At 42.3% G+C, this 25,147-nt stretch overlaps 1 protein-coding gene across 4 annotated transcripts in view; it reads left to right on the top strand.

The window, feature by feature from the left end:
• Positions 1–25,147, top strand: part of LOC146805091 (CTP synthase 2) — a 1,453,753-nt gene that overhangs the window by 907,355 nt on the left and 521,251 nt on the right. For all 4 annotated transcript variants that reach the window (XM_085622227.1, XM_085622228.1, XM_085622229.1 and 1 more), the window contains one exon: positions 21,374–21,436. In XM_085622227.1, coding sequence (XP_085478353.1) covers positions 21,374–21,436 — 63 coding nt within the window. The remainder of the gene's footprint in view (positions 1–21,373; positions 21,437–25,147) is intronic.

Below are 25,147 nucleotides of genomic sequence, written 5' to 3'. Positions count from 1 at the left end.
TAAGATCAAGTTCACCATGTGAGTTACGGAAATGCAGCAAAGGCAACAGTCACATTATTTATCTGCTCTGGTGCCTATGTTATCTTCCAGAGGGGCTGGTTTTAAGGGGTGAAGTGGGCGTTGCCTCACTAACAGTAAACAGAAGAAAAACCCAAAGAGTTGCTTTAGTGAAAAGCTCCTTAGAACTTAGTTTCAGGCAGTAAGTAACCTGAAACTTGTGTTTTTAAGAACTGTAACAGCATATGTGGGTGCACATGTGCTGGGCTGGGCAAGAGTTTACACACCTTTAAGGCACAAGGAAGTGAGATGTCGTCAGGGTGGTGGCGATACATTTGGCAATGCAGTGGCCAAAGACAAGAGAGGCAGGGTTGATTTGCTGTAAACAAATGTGTGAGCCGCTCCGCCGCTCCCACACCCTATTCTGATATACTTTTGTTTCAAAGAGAATGGGCTGGAGGAGGGGCCAGCAGTGTATTTGGCAGTTGGCAAATGTGAGGGAAGAAGTAACAGGTGCAGCTCATATTGCTCTTAACTCAACATGATGTGGTTTGCTCCTGCTGCCATCGTTGCCTTGAGCAGCAGGATTGTAGAGGTGTCTGTGCTGCCCAGTGCCTACCCTTTTGGAGCTGTAGCATGCCTTTGTGGACTTGAGCCAGGCTGCAGACCCAGCCAGTTGTGTTTGTGTCAAAATATTGAATACAAAAAGTTGGGATACAAAAATATTGTGTCAACAATATCGGGATGTCAAAAAAGTAATCAACAGAAATATCGAAGTTAAAAATATCTTTTTAAGTGTTGCTTTTAATATTGTTGTGAAAAGTGTTATTTTGTATGAAATGTATTTTAGTGTGTTTGATTATATATGTTTACAGATGTTTTTATTTCTGTTTTTAGTAAGATAATTTATTAATTATGAAATTGTTGAAATTTGTCTTTTTGGTTGTTTTAATGTCTAAAAATAATGGATTTTTTTTTTACCTACGAGAAATTGGGTTTTTCGGGATAAGATTGGGGAGACTTGAAAAGTGGATATTTTAATATAGATTTTGGGGCCGATTACGATGTTGGTCGGAAGTGCCTCCCCGGGCCTCTCGGGGGCAGTTGAAACGGCCGATCTTGCTTCGGAGTCGGTTGCTCTGACTGTTGTATTGTGATGCCCAAAAATCCATTGCTTACCGACCGACTCGGTTTCTCCAACTATGACTGGAAATTCCAACTGTGGAGCTCTTGGAAATGCCTAATGGAACAGGTCGGAGCAACTTCCGACCCCGGAACCGCCCGCCCTATTACGATGCGTATTTCCGGCTCGCCCTCTCTATCAGTTCAACTATCTAGTCAGAGTAGGCGAAAGGGGAGTATTTCAAGTCCGAATTTTGTCACAACACGCTTCCTACGAAATCTGAAGAGCAATTATGCAGACCATCACGCATGTCATCCCTCTAATATACATCATCGATGAATATGAGAATCCTAACTGACGCAGAAATACTGGGAGAAATACAAATTTAAGGTTTACACAGAAATGGCTATAGCTACATATATGTATGTATACCTAAATGTATGGATGAGTACACCACAGCACAAAAAGCAATATTTTATGGCAATAGGACATCAATGCACTCACAAAAGTATGTCCACAGAAACATTTGCACCATTACCAGAGCCACTCCTAGATTAATTATTTCCCTGAATATATGAAACACATTTAAATACCATAATTATCTTGCCAATGTTGAACCAGCTTTGCAAGAAACACTTCATCTAGTGTGGATATCTGTAAATTGGCCATGTATGTATAAACACTGCATTAAAATGATGTCAAAAGATAGGGCAGATCTGTCAAGTGTCAATACAATACATCCACTAAATTGGATGGAAAAGCTAGCCCTAGCTCCTTTCCAAGCTCACATCTTACTTAACCTGATGCACTAGTTGTTGACAGATCAATACATGATTCTAAACACTAAACTGACTAACATAGTCCAGCCTGGCCTGCCATTCCCCCATCAGCCCAATCACGCAGTCCCACTTCCGGTGCTCTGATGAGTACAGCAGTGTCAGAGCAGGCATTCACCATAGCCTCCGCTCCTTATGATACCAGCCGCCCGCAGGGCAGGTAGCCAGGTCACTATAGGGAGTCACAACCAGCATGAGTTTTTGTATATGTCAGTAATAACACAATTTGAAGGATCCAGCACATATCTAAAGCAGGACTCGGATGTACGAATTCCTTCCATACAATCCATAATATTCACCCAGGAGGTCTGCATGCATGCACACCTCACTCCAGTACATTGGGCCACAAGTATCTTGGGGCCTAGTTTGCTTTGTCAGGCCCAGTTTACATGTCCTCGCAGCAGCTAGGATCCCTACCTGTACAGTCTGGACAGGGTCTCAAAATGTCCCACTTGGAGTTAGTTCTCAAACAGGTCTTGAGTAATAAGAGTCCACAATGAGCAGGCTTCAATTCTGAAGGCACATAAAGGATGGTTCATGATCCAAATCATTGGGAAAGGAAGACACGCATCTCAAAACAAAGACAATTTCTCACATACAATGAAATTGCATTTGGTGGCATATGGGTCAATGCATGTAGCTGCACACAAGTCACAAGACAATTCAACATTCAAACAAACCTCTTACTTTCATCTCATGTTCATGTCTTAGAAACTGGTATGCATGGAATCATCTTTCATTAAGCAGGCACTGTGGATTCGGTCGGCTGTGCATAACAAACATTCATCAAGTATATCACAACAGGAGCATATGGTACAATATTGACCAACTTCAAAAACACAATAACTATAACAAGATAGACGAGCACAGAGGGATCTTGGGCACTTAGAAGGTCAGCATCCCACATACCTCACAGTCCAGACATGGGGGGTGAGACCGTGGCCTCTAGTACAACAGCCATTATTAACAGTGGACATTTTAGCATATGTGGAATCTAAGAGCCCACCCTCCACGTGATCAACGGAGGAGATGTCAGGTGCCCAGTCTACTCACATGACAGAGCAGCTTCTTCTAACCATGTCAGGACTACCTCTGATAGGTCCTTGACCATGTGTACGTGAGCCTGGCCCTTCAAAGTACTTCACCCATCCAGTGGCGTTTCCTGTGTATCCTGTAAGTCCTGCAACAAGTTGCCCTGCAGCTTAGCTATTGCAATCCCGTGGAGGCACACAACTTACTCCATGCACAGCGCAGTTGCCTTAGCCCTACCACATTAGAGTCGCTGCACCCAAGTGTTGCAGTGTTGGAAGTTCAGTAGCTTGACAATTCATGCAAATGACCTTGCGTGCTATGAGCATTTACAAATCCTTCCTTTAATTGGATGCCTTTTAAAAATTCATCTGCATGAATATCCCTAGCAGCATGACGTCCAATGGAAGGAGGTTGACTCAACCCGTCACTGTATCAAGCACATCTGTGACTCTAAACCACAGGTTCGCAGCATACAGCCATGCCAGAACATATGTATCAAATCCAAATTAGGTGCATGACATTTTGGGCACAGAGTGCAGGACACAAACTTTTGGGGTAGGACAGCTGGGGTGAGACATGCCCTGTGCTGGATGTCAAATTGTCAAATTGAATGTACTAGAGTTTGGCATCACAAGACACTACATTGGTAGTGCCTAGTGCATACCTGATCCTCGACTGCGAGGGCTCGTCCTATATCAGTGTATCATAGCCAACCAACGGGTGACAGTGGGTCAGTCGTTGCGTGTGGAAAGCCAATAACAAACAAGGACAGCAGTCTCTGACCTCCACCCATGATGTGCAGGGCGAGGGTTATGGGGTGTTGCTATGATTCAGTGTCTGTGACTCTCCACAGTTCTCCCATCTCAGCTATTAGAGAGCCATGTGCCAAGAATTGCCCGCCCCCCCCCGAATGTCAGGATCTTCATGCAACTGGCCAAAGGTAATGTGCTCCTGGACCCTGAATAGGTTCCTCACTTAGGTCAATCTCATGTCTTTCTATGCTGTCAATTCTTCTCTAACAATGCTTGTATGGAACGTTGGTAGGAAGTGCAGACCAACAGACGGAGGGTACGGAATCATCTCCGGCAGTTGCCTCAGGCTCTTATAGCTCAAATACTCCACTTTCACCAGGCTGTCAGTTCTACAGTGGAGCTGCGCTCTAGGGAACAACATTGATCCCGCCATCTCCTGTGCCCTGCATGTTGGGAACATGCCCACTTAATACAACTGCCTCCCAGCCAAGCATCACACCGAACATTGCAGCGGTGCTGCCACATAATATTTCATAAAAACAGCACACCCTGGACACCCTTTCTCACTGGAAGCTGCAGCCTCCGCAGGGTCACAACTATCCTGCCCCTATTGCAGATCAACCCTGCAGCATGGTGTCCAACTCCTTGGACATGGCACGAGGCACAGCCTCCGCTAAGTGATGGGAAAAATACAAGATCCAGGGGAGAATTATCCTCTTGGAAGGTGATACACATCCTTGGGCTGTAACTGGGAGAGTGCTGCAAAAATCCATTTGTGGACGTAAGGAGGATTTGGCCGTGGTCAGATTTCCACAATGAGATCATTTGCATCATGACAGTTGCAGATCCCTAAGTACAAAAACACCCGAAGCCCCGGCATCACCCTATGCTCACCAGCTATTACCTCTTGTGGATGATACACCACTCATTGGAAAAAAAACACAAGACTTGGCCCATTTCACACCAAGCTCGACAAACTCTGGAAATCTGATAGTCTCACAGAAATATCTGGAATTTCCCTGCAGATATACTGAATATAGAGAAGCATGTCGTCTACATCAATGGATACTACATATACCTTTTCGCCTAGTTGAACTCCCATGCTTACCACCACTGACAAAGTTGCAGGCTACATTGCCAGGGCAAAGAGCAGTAGGGAAAGGGGACAACCCTGACAGTATAAAAGAGGGTGACATGTCTTTCCAAAACCTGACTTGGACAGTTGGCACCACAAGAAAAAGACAAATGTCTTGTTGCAGACGCCACACAATGGCCAGTTTTGACAGAGTGGTAAACATGTATTCCCAATCAACGGTATTGAATGCCTTCACTAAGACCAGCACTGAACAGGCTATATAGGGCCACCTCCCCTGGACCAGCTACACCACCCTATTTGGCCTCTGAATATTAAGCGTTGTGGATCTATATGGAATATAAACCTTTTTGACCCTATGCACTAGATGTGTACAAGCAGGCGAGGCACCACTACTGTACTGAGGTTTTAAAATCCACTGCTAGCATGGAGAATGGATGATGGGATATCAGTTCGGTCGGGTCACTGTTGGGTTTTGCCAATTAATGATTAAACAGATCCATTTTGGACGCATAACTTGTGTCATTAACACCCCCGTTTCTCAACCATGGGGTCAGAGTATCTACACCCTGACCCCTTATGTGGGCTTTCACACAAATTTTCAGCACCGGAAACCATTCCCTATAGATGAAATTGTGGCCGCAATTTTCTATTCAGATTGCGTCCAGCCAATCAGATCATTCCCGTTGGCGCATGCATTCGTGATTCATCTTGAAATGTTCGCAAACATCTGCGGCCAGAGATAGCACTATAATTTCAAACTTAAATTTCTCAACAATTACTCAATGGATTTACACCAAATAAGCAAAAAGCACTTCCTTGAACCAACATGTACCTCCCTGCCAAATTTGATGTAAGTCCATTAAGCGGTTCGGCTGTAGGGGAGGCTGAAGATTCCTATGGGAATTAACATTACGAACGCAACCTTATGTCATGCCCCAGATTCTCGGTCCCCACTGCACAACTAACCCCAAAATTTCATGCAGATTGGTCAAACAACGCCAAAGTTATAGCCAAGTCAAAAAATGCTTTTCCTATGGAGACTAGGTCCAAACTATAACTACCTACTGTACCAGTAGGTAGTATATATATATATATATATATGCACACGTAATCCGCCGCAGTACTCCATTTCACAGGTTCTGAATAAAGGACGGTACGGACCCAGGTATAGGTGCTGATTTGTTTATTTCTTCAAACCCGCACTGCCGCCATGACGCGTTTCGGCTTCAGGAAAGCCTTGATTACATGACGCCATGAGGAGTGACCATTTAATTTAAAGTGCCAGTGCAACAAACATGTGACTACGGGCTCATAGTCTATCAAATAGACACAGACAACATACTTTTGCTAGTGCAAATGAAACTTCACAAATGTGCAAATTGCTGCATTCTTTGTGCAAATTCGCATAAGTTTAAAAACATGCCTATTACATTCATAAACAAGTTACAATCTATTATTCAAAATTGCTGTAAACATTAGTTCAGCCCACATTGGTCGACAATCATGACAAACACTGTGCAAATACTGCAATTCGTAAAGTGCAAATAACGTTCAATAAGTATACCATAAAAGTTTATATTATATCTTATCTCCATTAATGGAGAGAACATTATTGTCAGCTAAAATTCTTTTATAAATTCTGTTAAAAAAGAAATCTTGCCAAAAGTCGATGTTAGCCATTGCTGCACAATGTGGTTTAAGGAATATTGTTAATCTTTTAGTATAATGGACATATATATAATATAATATTGCCCAAATCCACTACCTCGCCAATCAAGCCCTTGTGGGCTGTCATTCTGTCTGTCACATACAGATGGCCATAATGGATTTTTAAAAACACAACAACATCCCACAATTCATATATCAGGTTTGTAGTACCCTCATACTGAGTGTGTTGCTACTAAATAGTATGTATATCTTGCGTTAGCAAAATATTTAATGTATTTTATCACTATGGCTTTACTTAATCCACCACCATAGGTTTTAATTATCACATTATATCAAGAGAACCCGTATTTACAATTAAAAACGAGATAAGTGCAAAAAGTGCAAAGATTTACCGTGCATCAACATGCGTTATAAAAGAATAACACATTTTTTCCATATATAAAAAATGAAATTAAAATTAAAATGCAGAGGAGGTATTTGACTATAGAACAAGATAATGTTAAATCCAATAGGCAGCATATACAGAAAGCGCTATCTATTGCTTTATAAACATGTATAAAGATCATCACTGGAATTGAGCCCATTGGGCACTTTAGAATCCAACTCCAGGATATATTTGGTCTCTAGTTTTCTGAGTAATGCTTCACGGTTACCCCCTCGTCTGAGCGGTGGCACCGTGTCAATCACATAATAACTGAGATGGTCAAGACAGTTATCATGGCATTCTTTAAAATGTCGAGCGACCGGGTATGCCGCATCACTGTTGTTAATTGCCCTTATGTGCTGGAGTATCCGTTTGTGAACCTGCAACTTGGTGCTACCCACATATTGCAGGCCACATGAGCACTCCAGCACATATACGGCATATTCTGTTTTACAAGTAAATCTCCTCGATATAGTGATGGGCGTCTCATTGAATGGACTGGTAAAAGCTGTTTTGTTTTTACCATACTTGCAAGCTTTACATGTAACACATCTATGGAAGCCTTTTATGTCATGGAGCCATGATTTGGTAGATGTGATCTCAGGACTACTTTTGACCAGCATGTCGCTCATAGAGCGTGCCTTACTAAATGTAATGACTGGTGTTTTAGGGAGTAGTTCCCCTATTACTGGATCATTGCGAGCTACAACCCAATTTCTGTTGATCAACTTTCGTAAGGTCAAATGTTGTCTGTTGTAAGTTAAAATCAACCGTGGTGGATCATTGCTAATGCTGGACTTTTCGTTGGGTTGATTGGTCTTTTTGGGTGCAAGAGCTAATGTTCTGGAAATCGTGCTCGTTTTGCTAATTGCCCTGTCCAGAATTTCCATTGAATAGCCCCTAGTCAAAAATCTTTTCTTACTTTCAAATTGGGCTAGGGCACATTCCGACTCAACACTGCATATCCTATATATATATATATATATATTCACTTAAAAAACCATAGGTTTCACACATGTTATAGTTAGGTGAACATTTCACTCGTAAAAAACCAATGAAATTCCCCCGTTATAGTTAGGTCAGATAACTATAACTCGAGCGACCGCCACTCTATCACAAGGATGATGTCATGAGTGATGCCACTGACCATGTCATGAGTGATGAAATATGTGACGTCATGAGCACTGGATTGCGGGCGCGCGATTTATAGTTATCTGACCTAACTATAACGGGGGAATTTCATTGTTTTTTTACGAGTGAAATGTCCACCTAACTATAACATGTGTGAAACCTATGGTTTTTTAAGTGAATATATATATATATATACACCAAATAACTGCAAATTGACTCAAACAATCCCGGGTAATAAATCACAGCACCAACACTCTCTATGATGAAAGACGTACGTTTATTCACACACGGCAGTGAACTATTACCCAACGCGTTTCGGAGCCAACAGCACTCCTTGATCACGGGTTAAGCCAGATCGTGCAAAATCCCTCATTTAAAGAGATAGTAAGTGCAATTTACAAACAACATAGAAAAGATACTTTGTCATTAATTACATTCTTGCTGATGCATTCAAGAGTGAAATATGGAAACAATTCATTCATTGAATCTAAAATAGATGCAATTAATTACGTGAGATTTAAACACGCAAATAGGCAATGCTATAATCATTTTTGATCATGACACGATATTTACACAGGTCTATGAGCAATATACCATGAACACTTCAAAGACCTTGCTGTTTCAAAGCCCCAGTGGGCATTTTTCAACAGTTAAATAAATCTTATTCAGTGGCAATAAAGGTGTTATACTTTCTTTCTTACTATCAGCAGAGTACTACTCATAATTAAACACAATTACGCCCTAGTATATATATATCTATATATATATTCACTGAAAAAACCATAGGTTTCAGGGGTGTTATAGTTAGCTGGACTTTTCACTTGTACAAAACCATTGAAATTCCCCCGTTATAGTTAGTTCAGCTAACTATAACTCGCGTGCCCGCAATGCACTGCTGATGACGTCACATATTACATCACTCATGACATGGTCAGTGACATCACTCATGACATCACTGATGACATCTCAAATGACATCACTGATGACATCACTGATGACATCATCCAGTGAATGTGTGTTTTTCTGAAAATTAAATATGTTTTATATATGTATATCTCAAGGTCGATGGAAGAATAAATGGGTATATAAGTGTCTAAATGGATGATTTGTTTTTGAAAAATTGATTGTGTAACTGACTGATTAAGTGTATCATAGTGAATACATGGCTTAGTGAGTAATGTTTAAATATGTAAATATCTGTATCAGTCTCTCACTTTGTGTATAAGTGGCTGCATGGGTTGGTGAGTAGCTACATGGGTGTCTATATAGGTTATTAGTTGGTTTTTTGAGTATCAGTCTGAGTGTCTGCATGGTTCGGTGGGGGGTATTACGTAGTGCATAGGTGCATGAATGAGTGACTCACTGTTTGTATGTGTTGAACACAGCATGTGTGCAGGACTGTATGGGTAAATGAGTGTGTGTATGGGTGTGTTAGTGAGTGAATGACTGTCTCAATAGTGTCTTTATGAGTAACTACATATGTTTTAAACTAGTATATGTGACTATTGGTGTATATATGTGAGTAAATGTGAGAGTGAGAGATTGAAAGAGTTCCTGTATGAATAAGTATGTGTTTCTATAAGTGATTGTTTAAAAGACTAAGTATGTGTAAGTTTCCGTAGAAGTAAGTATGGTGGTGTGTGTATAACTGTATATGCAAGTAAATGTATGTTTGTTTCTTTATTAGCATGAGTGACTATGTGTGTGAGTAACTCTATGGATGAGTGGCATTGTGTAACAGGATGTATAGGTGTATGAGTACATATGATGAGTGAGTACATGTATGAGTGACTGTATAGGACTGTTGGTGAATGAGTGGATGTGTATGTGGATCTTAGAATTACTGAAGAGGTTGTTGTAACTGGTATTGGTATGTCCATTGTTTTGAATATTTTAGTCCCTATTTTTGAATGTGTGTATCAAAGGTTATATTAGGGTGAGAGGAGGTCTGCCACTCTATCACAAGGATGATGTCATCAGTGATGTCATCAGTGATGAAATTTGAGATGTCATCAGTGATGTCATGAGTGATGTCACTGACCATGTCATGAGTGATGTAATATGTGACGTCATCAGCAGTGCATTGCGGGCGCGCGAGTTATAGTTAGCTGAACTAACTATAACGGGGGAATTTCAATGGTTTTGTACAAGTGAAAAGTCCAGCTAACTATAACACCCCTGAAACCTATGGTTTTTTCAGTGAATTTCTGAGGTTTTTTAAATGCTAATTCCTAACTATAACGTGCCTGAAACCTATGGTTTTTTCTGTGAATTTCAAAGGTTTTTTAAATGCTAATTTCTAACTATGCCTACAGAGATAGGACATGTGAAGAAAGAAGAAAAAATGCACAGAAAGAAACAAAAGAAGTGCAGAAAGAAGCAACAGAAGTCCTCAAATACGAAGATAAGTGCAGGAAGAAGGATAACGTGCAGAAAGAACAAAAAGAAGAGCAGAAAGAAGCCTTGTTGCAAAATCATCCTGTACCCTCAACTTTTTCAGACGGATACTGGTGGTAACTGAGTCTGACTAACCAGTCCTAGAGCCAGTGCTATGTTAAAAGACACTTAGAATACAGTGAAAACACCTACATACACTAGGGAACATTATGCGTTGGGGTCCCCCTGTGATTAGCATGACCTCCTCTGTAAGCCCCTAGTGTATAATAGGGCATGGGGATTAAAACTACCTCTTAAAACAGGCCACAGGGCGTTTTTGCACACGTTAACTCAGGCCCCGTCCCCTCCCTTCACCACTGTGTAAACACGCCCTGTGTCCATTTTTAGTTGGGAGATTAAGTTCATTTGAATCCTGAGGGTCCCTAGGGTCCAACTAGCCCACTAGGTACCTCCAGTAAGTGCCACAGAGCTGCGTTGCAGAGAGGTGTAAAAAGTGGCACGGCCTGGACCACCTCTCTGCAATGCAGCTCAGGGGCGCTTACTGGAAGCACTTGGTGGGCTAGTTAGCCCCCAGGGGCCCTCAGTATTGAAGGGAAATTATATCCCCAATTTAAAACGTGCCATAGTGCGTGTTTGCACACGTCACCTCAGGCCCCGTCCCCTCCCTTCACCACTGTGTAAACTCGCCCTGTGGCTGTTCTAAGTTGAGAGATTAGGTCCCCTTGAATCCTAAGGGTCCCTAGGGTCAAACTAGACCACTAGGTACCTCCAGTAAGCGCCACAGAGCTGCGTTGCAGAGAGGTGTAAAAAGGGGCTTGGCCTCAGAACACCTGGCTGCAGCGCAGCTCCCTGGCGCATACTGGAGATGCCTGTTGGGGGCGCGTTTGCAGAGTGCTGCACGGAGGGGGCATGGCCTCCGGCACGATGCCAGTCTTTTATTTATTTTAGTTTTTTAACAAGGGGGGCTGTTTGGTTCCCCTTCTTATTCTAATTTATTGGCCCTGATGACCCCATCCCCCAGGGCCGGTCTCCTAATTATATTTTTTTGACCCCAATCCCCAGGGCCGGCCACTGTTTTTTATTATTTTTAAAAAATATATATTTATAGACACACCTAGGACATGCTGGACAAACCGTACGTACCTATCACCATGACGATTTGCGTGATATTCATTAAAAGGCGACTATGCATGCAATGAATCCACGTGGAATGTATTTACACCACTAGTGAAGCTCTGACATGTCTGATGCCCTACCGTGCCTAATCCTGGTAGACACCCTTGTCGTTTATTTATACAAACATGGGTAGCTATTGACGGGCACATTTAATACACATGCACACCAAGCCATTCAAAGGGGATTCGACAAAAATTAGACCAAAACTATGCAAGAAACCCCCCTCACGGTTAATAAAACACACATCCACTGCCGGATGTGTAATACTTTTTATTTTACTCTCTGGAAAGGGGACGAACATCACTTGAGAGTCACAGCGTGCTCCTGACAGAGCCCAATGCTGTGTTACACCCACCATTGCCTGCCGAGTGCCACACACCTCTGTGTTGTATTCCACTAGCTAGTGCATATGCTATGACACTCTCTAGCCCATGTGCACTGTAACACCACCCCGTGAATATGTCATGCCACATTTGTCTTCGCACGGGTTATATTGCCCCATCTAACGTGCCTTTCTCGATGCCTATGTTATAACGCACAGTGCTATGCCATACATATTACAATCTGGGATCCATATCTTTGTCACAGTGCATATGCAACGTTACACTCCCCAGCACATATTTTATATTACAACTTTAGAGACTAGTTAGGTTACACAACACTGCCCTGTGCATATTACACTCCAAGGCGCATATCGCATAGCACGCGCTAGTGCCTGTGCTATCTCGCGCTCTCCAATGAATCTGTCATTGCGCACAATGTATTGCATATTATATTTCACGCCCGGTTCATCTTATATCACACTTTTTGGTGCATAGTTTATACCATACACTATATCTAGTTTTCATTTTCAATCGTGCTCTCAGGACTATGTTCTATATAACACTGTGTTCACCTACCCTTTTCACGGGCATTACATTTTGCGATAGGGGGTGGAGGGTCAGGGGGTGTTTCTGCCAAGTGAGCCCGGAGTCACAGTCACAAACGTCCTCTTCTTCCTGAATAAAAGTGAGATTATGCTGCATACTTGTTCATATTTTAAGTAGTTCGGACAGACACAATGTTTTAAAAACAATAAAGTTCCTAATACCCGCCTTCTCTGAACAGTTAGCTTGCTGCCCCATCCCCTTCCTCCCTATCCTCTGTTGTGTGAATCCATGGACTAGCCTCCTCCCTCCTGCCATGCATGGTCTGATGTGCTGCCACTGCCCTCAATTTGGTATGATGTACCAGTCCACTCCTCCTGCCCTCCATTGCCCAATTCTATGCCCCATCATTGACCTCCTGCTTAAACTCTGTGCTTAGCTTGCTGCCCCTATTCTCCTTCCCCCTGCCCTCCGATGTCTTTGTGCATGCCCCTGCTCCATCCTTTTTGCCCACCATGTCCCATGGGCCTGCCACTCCTATCTACTCTGAGTGTTCTGTTGAGCTGCCACTCCCCTCCCACCTGCCTAGCATTGTCAGATGACTGTAACCTGTCCCTGCCACCTCCACCCTGCCTGTCCACATGCCATGCCCCTATCCTCTTCCTCCTGTCCTACATGGTCCATTGTACTGCCACACCCTTCTGCCCTACCTGGTCTGTTGTGCTGCAACTGCTCCTCCTGCCTGCCCCGTGTGGTCTGTTGTGAGGTCCCTTCCCCTGAACTTTCTTGTCTGTGCACAGGTCCTGACCCTCCCTTCTATCCTCCATCGTCCTTTGTGCATGCCCCTCCACCCTCCTTCTTGCCCATCGTAGCCATTGTGCTGCCACTAACCCTCCCACTTGCCATGCATGGTCTTCTGTGCTGCCATGGCCTCTCCCACCTTCCCTGTGTGGTCAGTTAGCTGCCCCTGACCCCCTCCCACCTTCCCTCCATGGTCTGTGTGTATGCCATCACAGTCTCACTGTTGCTCTTCATGGTGTGTCTTGCTTCTAGTGCCCATCCTGCCTGACCTCCATGGCTATCTTGCTGCTCCTGCCCTGCCCCCTTGCCCCCAGCCCTACTCCCTCCCTCCTGGCTTGTCTGTTCCATTGTAATGCCCCTGATCCGTCCCTCCTGCCCTTTATGGTCTGTTATGCTGCAGCTTTCTCTCCTGTCTGTCCATTATGGTCAGCTAGCTACCATTGCCTCTTGCCCCTCTGTTCTCTGTTGTCCATGTGCATGGTCCTGTCCCCTCCCTCTTGCTTTCTATGGATTGTTGTGCTGCACTCCCGTCCTGCATGCCCTGTGTGGTGTATTGTGCTGCTGCAAACCCTGATGCCTGCCCTGCACGGTCAGTTTGGTGCACCTCTCCATGTCCCTCCTGTCCTCTGTTATCCAAGTCCATGTCCCTATCCCATTTCCTTCCATGATCCAATGTACCATACTTGCGAACATTTTGAACTTGGTAAGAGGGAGATTTTGAAAAAAAACTGGGGTATTGATTTTCCCCTTTGAGTTACATTGAAAAAGAGGATATTGTAGACAGGAGACAGATCAAATAAAGCCCATTTGAGCTTAAAAACATTGGACGTTTCCTGGCTGAATCGGGTCTGTTGGCATGTATGGTTGTACTACCATTGCCTCTTCCTTCTGCCCATAATGGTCTATTACATTGCCACAGCCTTGAAGGAGGGTAGATTTTGTATCACAGGGGGCCCCTGGCCCGTTCTGTCCACACCTGAAGTATGAGACCCTTGTCCTTGCCCTGCCAGCTGCATTTGTAGGCCGTATTAAATTGACCAGCGGGTCCTGTGTTGCTATATAATTATCCTGAGACATCCTTACCACTCAGCCAGCATAAAACCCCTGTGTAGGCCCTTCTGTTCAATATGTAGGCCTCTTTGTTAAATTGACCATAGCTCTGCAATTTTAGTGTATAGCAGTCTGAAGGCAGGTCTGCGAGGCCTTCTGATCCAAACTAGTAGCCCCCACCCTACCCGAGTGCTCCGTGCTCGGTATCAAAGTTCAACATCCCCCTGAAGCTGTCGACATACAGTAGGCTGCATCCTGGACTGGTACTTGCTTCCTGGGCAGCTTTCCCGCTTTTAAGGAAGTGGCAACCGCAGAGCGTCAAGTTAGGAGAACTGAGGAGATTTTATACATGAATATATTGAATTCCCGTACAATACCCATTATTTTCTGCTTGCTCTATGGAACTTACGATAAGCGATTGGCCTGAGAGACTGACCTTTTCACCCAGTCCATTGTCAGCATTAAGTGGGTAAATGACGAAATGTCTGGTAAAATCTGCAGACGAAGCTTTTGGGTAGCATACGTAGGTAGATGTAGCGTGCAAAGGAGCCCACAAAATGATATAAAAAGGGAGCACCCACAGATATCGACGGACTACCTCGCCGTCTGTATGTAGGTTAACAGGCAGTGCAGGTTTTCCCCAAGAGCTGGGAGCTCTTGTCTTCCTTTGCTTAAAATGTCTTGCTCTGCTTTGCTTGAAGTATCTTATTCTATTTTACCTATATGAAATGTCATGTTATGTTTAACCATTGTTCTCTTTACTTTTGCATTTAAAAGATTTTGTATTGTAATTGCAGGAATGCTTGCTCTAAGAGTAAACATGAGTGTTCCTAGGTAACATTTTCCTTGGTGTAACTTGTTTCTCATGATGCATTTATAGATGTGTTTTCTCTCTCTCTCTGTCAGTACATTAATTGAAATACAGAGAATATTATGACAGCTGTATGATTATCTGGATTCTGTATTTTGTACTTTATGTCTCTATTCTGCGGTTTCTTTGAAGTTGCATCTTCTCATTAAACTGCCATTGTATTCTGCCTCCAATTCCATGTCTCATATGTCTGTTTTCTTCATTTTTGGAGCAAGCGTTCCTAGGCACCCCGGCTCAAATTAAGGTGCCCCTTTTGTCCCTGACTCACTCTCCTGCTCAGTTCTGTGGTGGCTCCCGGGGATCTGGGGACCGCCCCTAGCTTCCTTGACCCGTAATAGATCTTCCCTCCAACAGCCTCTCTTGCAAGTGCTGTATTGTTGGTTTGTTGCCCCTGCCCCCCTTTCCACTGCCCTCCATAGTCTGTTGTGCTTCCACGGCCCTTCCTGCCTGCTCAGTGTGGTTAAATTGTTGCCTTTGCACCCTCCTACCTGCCTTCAATTTTCAGAGTCCGTGCCCCTGGCCTCTGCCTCTCAACAGTATCCTAATGAACAACTAGATTGCTAACATTCTATATTTATTACAAAAGTGTGGAACGCCTGACATCATCTTGATGTAATCAAAACTGTAATACCTAGAGCATTTCCTTTAGAAATTACATATATGAGAGGGTCTTATTGGCATCAAAATTATGGTTAGTGCTCTAAAAGACTAAAATAAGGACATATTTTCTGAGTTTTCAAATAGCGACAAAGCACTTTTAAATTATTTGTTATCTTTATGTTTTTTTATCCAGTTGACCACTTGATTAAATGTTGCACTTAGGGGAGAGGATGTGGTGTTACTTCCAGAACTGCAGACTTTGCAACTGGGGAACCAGGTTGAAGTTTCTGCTTCAGCTCGACATTCTGTGATTCTGGTCAAATCACTTAGTCTCCCCATGTCTACAACCAAAATGAATTTGTTCTTGTGTGATGTAACCAATGCTCATGTAAAGCACTCCAATACCTGACAAGTCTGCACTATATAACACTGCAAAAACACAAAATAATAAGTGTTTTGCACACTTCTGTCATTGGGCTATATTTGGGCTACATCTGGGTGATTTTGGGCCACATTTGGGCTCTTTTGTCTCCGGTGGCCATCTTGGGAGATTTATTTGTTATGAAGTTTCCTAATTTCCTCATGTACTGCAGTCTCCTCAGTAGGAAATGCTTTCAGTTTTTTACTTTGATTCCATCATGAAGGTATTCAGATATGTCACACATTTGCCATAAATTCTGAATGTTAGCACTCTAGTTGCTCATTAGATCACTGTAGTAAAACTACTGCACCATGGAAGTCTGCTCCTGGTATTAAAAGTGCATGTTTCAGTCTGCATGTCAGAATTTTTTAATGAAATAGAAGAGGATTTGAGAAGTCATTCAAAATGTGCCCTCATTTTCTTTCTTCAGCATTAATCATAATTTCTATGGCAAAATGAACCTCCTCATTTTGTTCCTTTGTAAATTAAATGTTTTAAGTGTTACCACTTTATTCCAATCAAGATGGCTTCAGGTGTGCCATACTCTTGTCATAAGTAAGACTGTTAGCGCTCTAGTTGTTTTTAAGAACATTCTGGGACATTCTGTCATTGGGCTATACTTGGGCTACATCTGGGTGATATTTGGGCTACATTTGGGCTCTTTTTTCTCTGGTGGCCATTTTGGGAGACTTATTTGTTATGATGTTTCCTAATTTCCTCATTTACTACAGTCTCCTCAGTAGGAAATACTTTCAGTTTTTTACTTTGATTCCATCAAGAAGGCATTCAGATGTGTCACACATTTGCCATAAATTCAGAATGTTAGCACTCTAGTTGCTTATTAGATCACTGTAGTAAAGCTACTGCTCACCAGGGAACTCTGCTGCTGGTATTGAAAGTGCATGTTTCAGTCTGCATGTCAGAATTTTTTAATGAAATAGAAGAGGATTTGAGAAGTCACTCAAAATTTGCCCTAATTTTTCTTTCTGCTGCACTAATCATACTTTTTATGGCAAAATGAACCCCCTCATTTTGTTCCTTTTTAAATTAAATGTTTTAAGAGTTACCACTTTATTCCAACCAAGATGGCTTCAGGTGTGCCATACGTTTGTCATAAGTAGGACTGTTAGCGCTCTAGTTGTTCTTTAGAACACTCTGGGAAGCTGCAGTAGAACACAAAGGAATCAACTGACAGTCTCTGCCCTTGTTGGATGTACATGTTTTACTGGAGATGTCAGACTTCATTCTCACATGACTGAGAAAGATAATGTGAATTTGCAGAAAATATGCTCTCAGTTTAGCTTATAGATCACCTTCCAAACCTCTGTGGGAAAAGCATGAGAAAATAGTTTTCTCTCAAACATGATTCATGATATCACAGCAGAAGGCTTTTTCACATGGTAAAATCACCTAAGAACACACCACAATTCCTAAAATGGGTATGGGACCATCAACAAATGATTTATAATGTAACTAAAGTCTTAAAAGCCTCTATTAACTGCAATGCTTTTTAATGAGGTGCTATCATGTATATTGGTCCCAAGATGGCTGCCAACACTTCTTGGATGAAGTGCTGACAGCCAATCAGATCTCACGATGAGATGTGTGGTTAGGCTCCGCCCAGATATATATGTGATTTTACTTTTGATTTTCTCAGGAACTACTAAACGGATTTACACCATTTAAGCAAAAGGCACGAGTCTGAACTGAGGACTACCTCTTTGCCAAATTTGGTGTAATTCCGTTCAGCACTTCGGGCTATAGCTGCGTCAACAGGTCCTATGGGAAAATGCATGGGGAAAACGCGTTTTGGGACCCCCCCTTTTTTCTCGGCCCCCGCGTGACGAATCACCGTGAAATTTTCAGGATAGGAGCGGACCGGAGCTGGACAAAATTTCGGAAAATTTCGCGAAGATTCATCAATTGACGCCAACGTTATTCCAAATAGAATGTTGCAGATTTCCTATGGAAAATAGGTCCTAACTATAACTACCTACTGGCGACTGCCAGTAGGTAATATATATATATATATATATATATATATATATATATATATATATATATATATATATATATATATATATATATATATATGTAATATATATGTTTTATATGAATTATTTTATATATAATTTATGTATATAGTAAAAAAATAAATTATTTACATAGTTATATATATAATTATATTTATACAACAAATATATATATATTTATTAAAAAATATAGGTATAGATTTAGATTGTTATCTTGTTATCGGTTTAGTTATATATTTAATTGGGGTAAATTATAAATATTTTGGTGATGTTATATATATTCGTTTAAACAGACATGTATACTGTTTGATGTTTGTCTTAGATAATTGTTTAATGTAAAAGTGGTATTTGTTACATTTATTAATGGTAATGTATTATTTTGGTGATATTCTTGTAGTTGATAATTTGAGAATCAGTATTTTTATAAATTATGGGACTTATTACAATGTTGGTTGGAGTTTCGGTCTCGGAAAAGACCGAGCTCCGGTCTGCGGTTCTGACAGCCAAATTCCGATGCGGCCGAACACTATTCGGTAGGCTACACACATTTCTCAATGGGATCTTGTGTTACGGCCATAAACCATTTGTAATACAGGCTCCCATAAAGAAACGTGTGTGTGTGTAAACTCCTGCACCCTGTGGCAGGCGCCTCATGGTGCCTACCTTAACAGTAAGTGGATTAACAGGGGGCACCCTAGGTACCGCCTCGGCTACCAACCGTAGGCAGCGGATGCAAGAGGGCCATGCTAGATGTCCCCAAATTTGTTGGAAAGGCAGGCACGGAAAGGCTGTGGGAAACTGACATCGTAATCACCACAGCGTAAACGCCATCCTTAGGGGATTACAGTGCTGTTCCGACTGGCCGGAAGACTCAGAGAGCTGGTTGGAACCACGTCGGAATGACCGGCTGATTCACGCTCCGAGCACTGGTATCATAATTCGGCAGTCGCACCGCAAACCAAATTTGTCAGTCGGAAAGCTTCCGACTAGTGGTCAAAGGCTTTCCGACCAACATCGTAACCAGCCCCAAAATGTTTACTTAAAGGTGACAATATTTTTGTTTCCGATATTTTTGTTTTCAATATAAGTTAAAATAGCTATTTTTAACAACGACTTTTGTGTTCTCGATATTTGGGGTTTTGTTGCTAAAGTAGAGGAAGGCGATATTTTGGTTAACTATTTTTCTTGTATTATTTTTTGTTTTTCGATATTGTTTGCATCAGTATTATGTCAGTGATCCCCAGCTAGCACATCTGTAAACGGCATTGAAATAGAAGCGTGCATGACCACGAGGCATATGAAATTTGTACTGCATTTTACTTACATTTCAATGAGGAGGGAAGTCACACAGGCGACACTTTTGCAGTTAATACGTGTTGTTGTCAGGAATAGAAATTATTGCAATAACATAATACACCATGCTGCAATGTGATCTCTGTCAATCATCCAATCCTGAAGATAAATTTCCAATCTGTAGACCACACATTGCAGTGCACTTCATACACTGAATTAGTTGTGATGATGGAATAAGCCTACGCAGCTGCTGGCATGCTGGAAGCTTGCCCCGCTCTATCTGACTCTGAAGAATGTATAGGAATTAAGTTTAATTCCTCTAACATTCCAGGGAGCATGACACTCATTGCTAAGGATCCTGCTCCTGAGCGGGTTACTTAAGAACTATGAAAGTGTAATGACCCTTGCACCATTGAGCCCACATTGTGATTCTTCAAAAAAACTTTGCTGTTTTCTTTGGTTACAATTTTTAACAGCATAAATGGTGCCCAGGCTGTACCGAAAAGCACTTGTCACTTCCATGAAATACTGAGAGCATGCAGGAGCGTAATTTACAATCTCACTTCTGATGGATCTTTTTAAGTTGACTGAGACAATAAGCGAGTAAGCAATAATACAACAATTCAATCTCTGTGAAGGCAGTTTTCTGCCGCTAAAGCGGCGATAATTGTTACGCTGTGCTTGATAATATGCCCCTAAGGGGTCTATTAGGATGGAGGGCGGATCGCCCCTGCCGGGCCATCGGTAGCAACCGCTGGCCCGGTGGGGGCGATCCACCCGCCATCCTTGCCTGATTGACCCCCCCGCCATATTAGTATGGCTTGTGGTTCCGCGGCGAACCAAAAGAACGTCCGCCGCTTTTTCGCCGGTCGACTCGTCAACCAGGCGGAAAAAGGGCATGATATGGTGGCGGTGTCTGCAAGACACTGCCATCCATATCATGATGTTGGCGGAGATGTGCCTTTCCATGGTGTTGTTGCCGCCATGGAAAGGCATGCGGTTTCTGCTTTAGGGGGCCCGTTGCGGACCCCAGACTGTTGGGGGGGTGGGGGATGCACATGGGGGAACCTATGGTACCCCCCTACATTGGCGTGGACAAGGTGGCAGGCACTGCGCGGTGCCTGTCACCTTGTGCATACCAATGTACAACGTGCATCCACAGCATTGTGGTGGGCGGTGCTGTGAGCACCGCCCGCCACAATGTTGTGGATCGGAATGCCACGGTGGCGATGGCCTCCTAATGGCCACCGCGGGACTGCCGCACCTCTGGCAGATGATCCCGTTCACCGTAACGGATTTTGTCCACCCGCCATCGTAATAGGCCCCAAAGTATGCCATCAATGATTCATTCTCAGGGGTGATCAAGGATCCCTTTAAATCACACATATATTGCTTATGACGATTCGGCGGATCCTACGCTGCACCCGTAGAGCTGCATTTTAGTAGGATATGTGTGTTTTGGACATTGTTGATGTGCCTTTGAAACCGAAATTACATTAATGCTTCGTTGAAAAACTTAATGGTAGCCATTGACCTATTTGTTATTTAAGAACAACATCTTTTGTAGACAGAGCTACATTTTAACTAAACAGCAAAACTATTTCTTAATTCTACTATGGTGTAACAGTTTAAACACATGTTCACTTTCATTTATGTTTATGTTAAATATTTCCTTTCAATAGCACAGTCAATTGCATGGCTGGAAGATGATATCAATAAAATAATATTTTAATGAGTGAAACTATTTGTTGGCCTAATTGTTGAGTGTTAGTTAAATTGCTCCATTTGTTTGCTTTTTTATTGCAGGAGTGTGCTTGGGAATGCAGTTGGCAGTGGTGGAATTTGCAAGAAACTGCTTAAACTGGGAAGGTGAGTTTTAGTATTTATTTTGTCCTCATTTTCTACATACTTGTTTGTGGTTGAGTTACTTTGTGAAGGGCATCAAAATGCTTTGATTAGAATGCTAATTTGACAGTGCTTCCTAAGTCAAGATAAATGATGGACATAATTAAAACAATACTGCTGGCAGTCGATTATCACTCTACCTGATTTCTCCCTTTAAGTTGTGGTGTAAGCAGTATTATAATTGCCTCACTGGTGTAAAACATGGAGTTAGTAATACACATATGTCCCTGTATGTCTTAAAGGAACGGAAAGTCGGCCTTGAGGTTTTAAGAGAACGGGTGTATATTTCCTGAGTAGATTAAGGTGCTCTTTTAGCCCCTTTCTGGCAAGCTGCAAAGCCACTAGAGTGATAGACGCCTTGCCTTCGCTGGCCTAGCAGAAGTGCCCAAGCTGTGTTTAAATAAAAGTGCTTCTACTGTTATGGTGTGAGCACTTTCTGCAAAAATGCAATGCTGGGCGTGAATCTGTGTCATGGTGGCATTGATTTGGGGTCACAGAAAGAAACTGTCTTCTGGGCTTGGTGGCACTCCCGTAGGAGACCTGTGGATAGGGAGTCATGTGTCAGGCCACCATCACATTCACAGTTTATGGTCTGTTTCCCTGCAGACCGGAGGGTGTTCAAATTCCACAGCAAAGGGCTAGTGAGTGAAGATTTGTGGAAACTGAGTACTTCATGTTGAGTAGGTCTTTGAGTTAAGTGACTTGATTGGCCTAATTCTAAATGTAAGACGATGGCTGTCAGCAGCATACACAGTAGCAGCAGGTTTATCCCAGTTGGCACTGGGGGATCTGATGTTTCCACTAGTGGGCAAACACTATAATGGCAGCATATCAGGGCCATTTGCTGAAGATCCTTGCCTGGCAACTGTACTAGCATAGCAGATGACATTTAACTATTCTATCGGTTTCACTTTTGAAGCATTTGGCATTCTTTATTTCATTTTTCCTGGTTCCTAAAGGGATACCCCAACAAGAAGACGTGTTGTTCTCCCTGCCCTATGTTTTGAGCACCCATTGTTTTTTACTAATTGTGTTCTTTGACGTATATTCTACTGCAACTGATTCATACCAGTCCAAGCATTGTATTGTGATTTCTTTTTTTGCTGTCTATTGCATACTTTCCTAACCTTCATCCCTGTTTCTCCTGAGTCTGAGTCAGGACACTGGTTGCCTCAACGAGACCTTCCCCAAGGTAGTGGGGAGGCAGCTAAGGCTGAGGTCCTGACTCAAATCCCCAAAGTGAGTGTATGGGTCCTTGTAGAATATAGTAATATATCTGGCAAGATCAAAGGTTTCCCCCAGCATGTGTGGGGCCACTGCTGTTTTCTGTCTGCCCGGAACCCCTATCCTTCACAAGGCAGAGCCAAGCAGAAAAAGTCAGCATCAGAAGACCAACATAGAACCGGTCTTATGACACTCACAGGCCAGTGTCCCAGGAGAGAATGGGCCACCAGCTGGTCATTTCGAATGGCAGATCTAGTTGAGCTCTGCATAAGAAACTTAGTGGCTGATTTAGAGTTTGGTGGATAGGGTGCTCCATTGCAACAGTGACAGAATACCCTCTGTACCAAACTCAACGTCCACCAGCCTGATTTACAGATGGGTCTGTGACATACTCCTCTGACGGCCTGGTGGAGGAAGAGCAATTGGAGCATTGGAGCCTTGGCAATTGGACCGCCTACCCAATTTAGAGCTGGCAGTCGAATGGTCAGTTTTTACTGCCCCTTACTGCAAGGTAAAACCTGACTGTAAGGAGTAGTGAATACTGGAAAATGGCCCTTAACCCATGAGTTACAACTCCCAAGGTATGAGAGTCATTATTTTTGTAGTTTCAGAAACACAATCCTGCTTTTGGATTTTATTTTTGAAAATGCAAAACATGTTAAAAGTTTGATGAACTTTACAGTTAGTTTGATGGTATCGCCAGTCAAACATTTAATACATTGACAGGAACCACTGTCACATCAGTTTCAACCAATATTTAGAGATGTCCTCCGGACCGGCAGACATCCCTAAATTTGGCGGACAGTGGACAGTCGATATAGCGGAAGTAAAATACCTCCTTCCGCCAAAGCCTAAATCAGGCCCTAAGAGATTCCTTCGATTCTGAATGGGGCAGAGAAACCAAAAGTGTGATCAATTCGCACATATATAGGTTTATGGTGTTCACCACACTTTAAATGACCCTGAAAGTGCCTTAATCGTCACAGTGATAAGTTTGAATAACATTACCAGTAACTCGATATATACAGGCTTACCTTTTGTTCCTGGCAAACCCTCCAACTCCTGCGTAGATTGTATTATATTCTACAACAAAAATATATTATACTCACGGCATACCAAGAATTAAACAAGCATTGACAAAGTATTGCTTTTTCAGTGAAAGGTTTTCTTTTTCATTGATTGTCTTGTTGATATTGTGGTATGGAAAGGTGAGTTCAGAAATGCAAGAAAAATGGATAAAGAGGTTAGTGAGTGCATGACTAGGGGAAAGGGAAAGTGAGTAAATAGATGATAAATGGATGAAGTGAGTGTATGGATTGACAAACTGGTGGGTGCATGACTAAATACATAATTGACATGAATTCAAAATTACCTTTTCAAGACCAGCATTTGAATGGGACAAAGCACAGAGCACTTAAAAGTCTACGGATGTTGCATTTCCGCAAAGAAGGCAAACAACCATTTATTTCAATGTCTATCCTTAAGCTGTGACAAGAGCATTGTAGTGACGCATATGAGTTGCGTCTCCTTCCCTCTAATCTGGCTCAATATATGAGCAGTTAAGTCCCACCTGTAATGGATATAGTGGAGAACCACCCTTCATTTCAGTGCAGTACCATTAATGTCCGTAGAGTTTCTCGTCTGACAAAATAGAATGCAATGTTCAAGTGATAAAAGGATGCTGCCAGAGCCAAACCCCAATAATCATCTGAACCCCAATATTTGATCACCCAAGATATGCCAAAAATAATTTGTTTCCAATGTCCCCAGTTGATCCAGCAGTTAGAGACTACATTCCTCATCAGGAAAACACAACCAAGCAGAGCTTAACACAATAAAGAATAAAGGACTGAGTTCTAGATCACAATTTGAGCAAAAAGTACATTTATTACAGAATAGTCAAAATGCGGTACAGCAAGAATTGTATGACTTTTTGCATAATGCCCATTTATAGAAGTACAGATAAATGCTAAATTCATAAAACAACATAATCCCTAGTTAGACAAATTCTCGGCAAAAATTATAAGTATCAACTCATAAAGAGCACTGACAGCATTACATGTTGCCTACAAGGAAAATGGTAAAAGAATCCCATTAAAGATAGATTCCCAAAGGTTTTATGACAAATCCCACAAGCTAATAATAGATTCTGCAAATTCAGCATTGATTGATCATGGTTAAGGTTGCATTGGCAAATCAGAAACAACAACGTATTAATTAAAAACTTTGCAATTATTTAGCACTAGCCCTTTTCTTAAGGTAAGAGAAATCTTCTACTTCCTTCCTCAGCAACTGCACTCCAGAAGTGTTTAATACAAATGAAAGGCTTCTTAAACAAAGACTCACAGATCTAGCACCAGCAAGTCTTTAGCTGAACTTCAAGCGGACATCCTTGGAAATTATACTTTGAGTACATCATGGAACGTTCATTCACAATATATATTTTCTAGC

The sequence above is a fragment of the Triturus cristatus genome, chromosome 8 (assembly GCF_964204655.1).
Source record: "Triturus cristatus chromosome 8, aTriCri1.1, whole genome shotgun sequence".
Classification (NCBI taxonomy): Eukaryota; Metazoa; Chordata; class Amphibia; order Caudata; family Salamandridae; genus Triturus; species Triturus cristatus.
The sequence above is the reverse complement of the archived record's forward strand: the minus strand, read 5'-3'. Positions and strand labels throughout refer to the sequence as shown.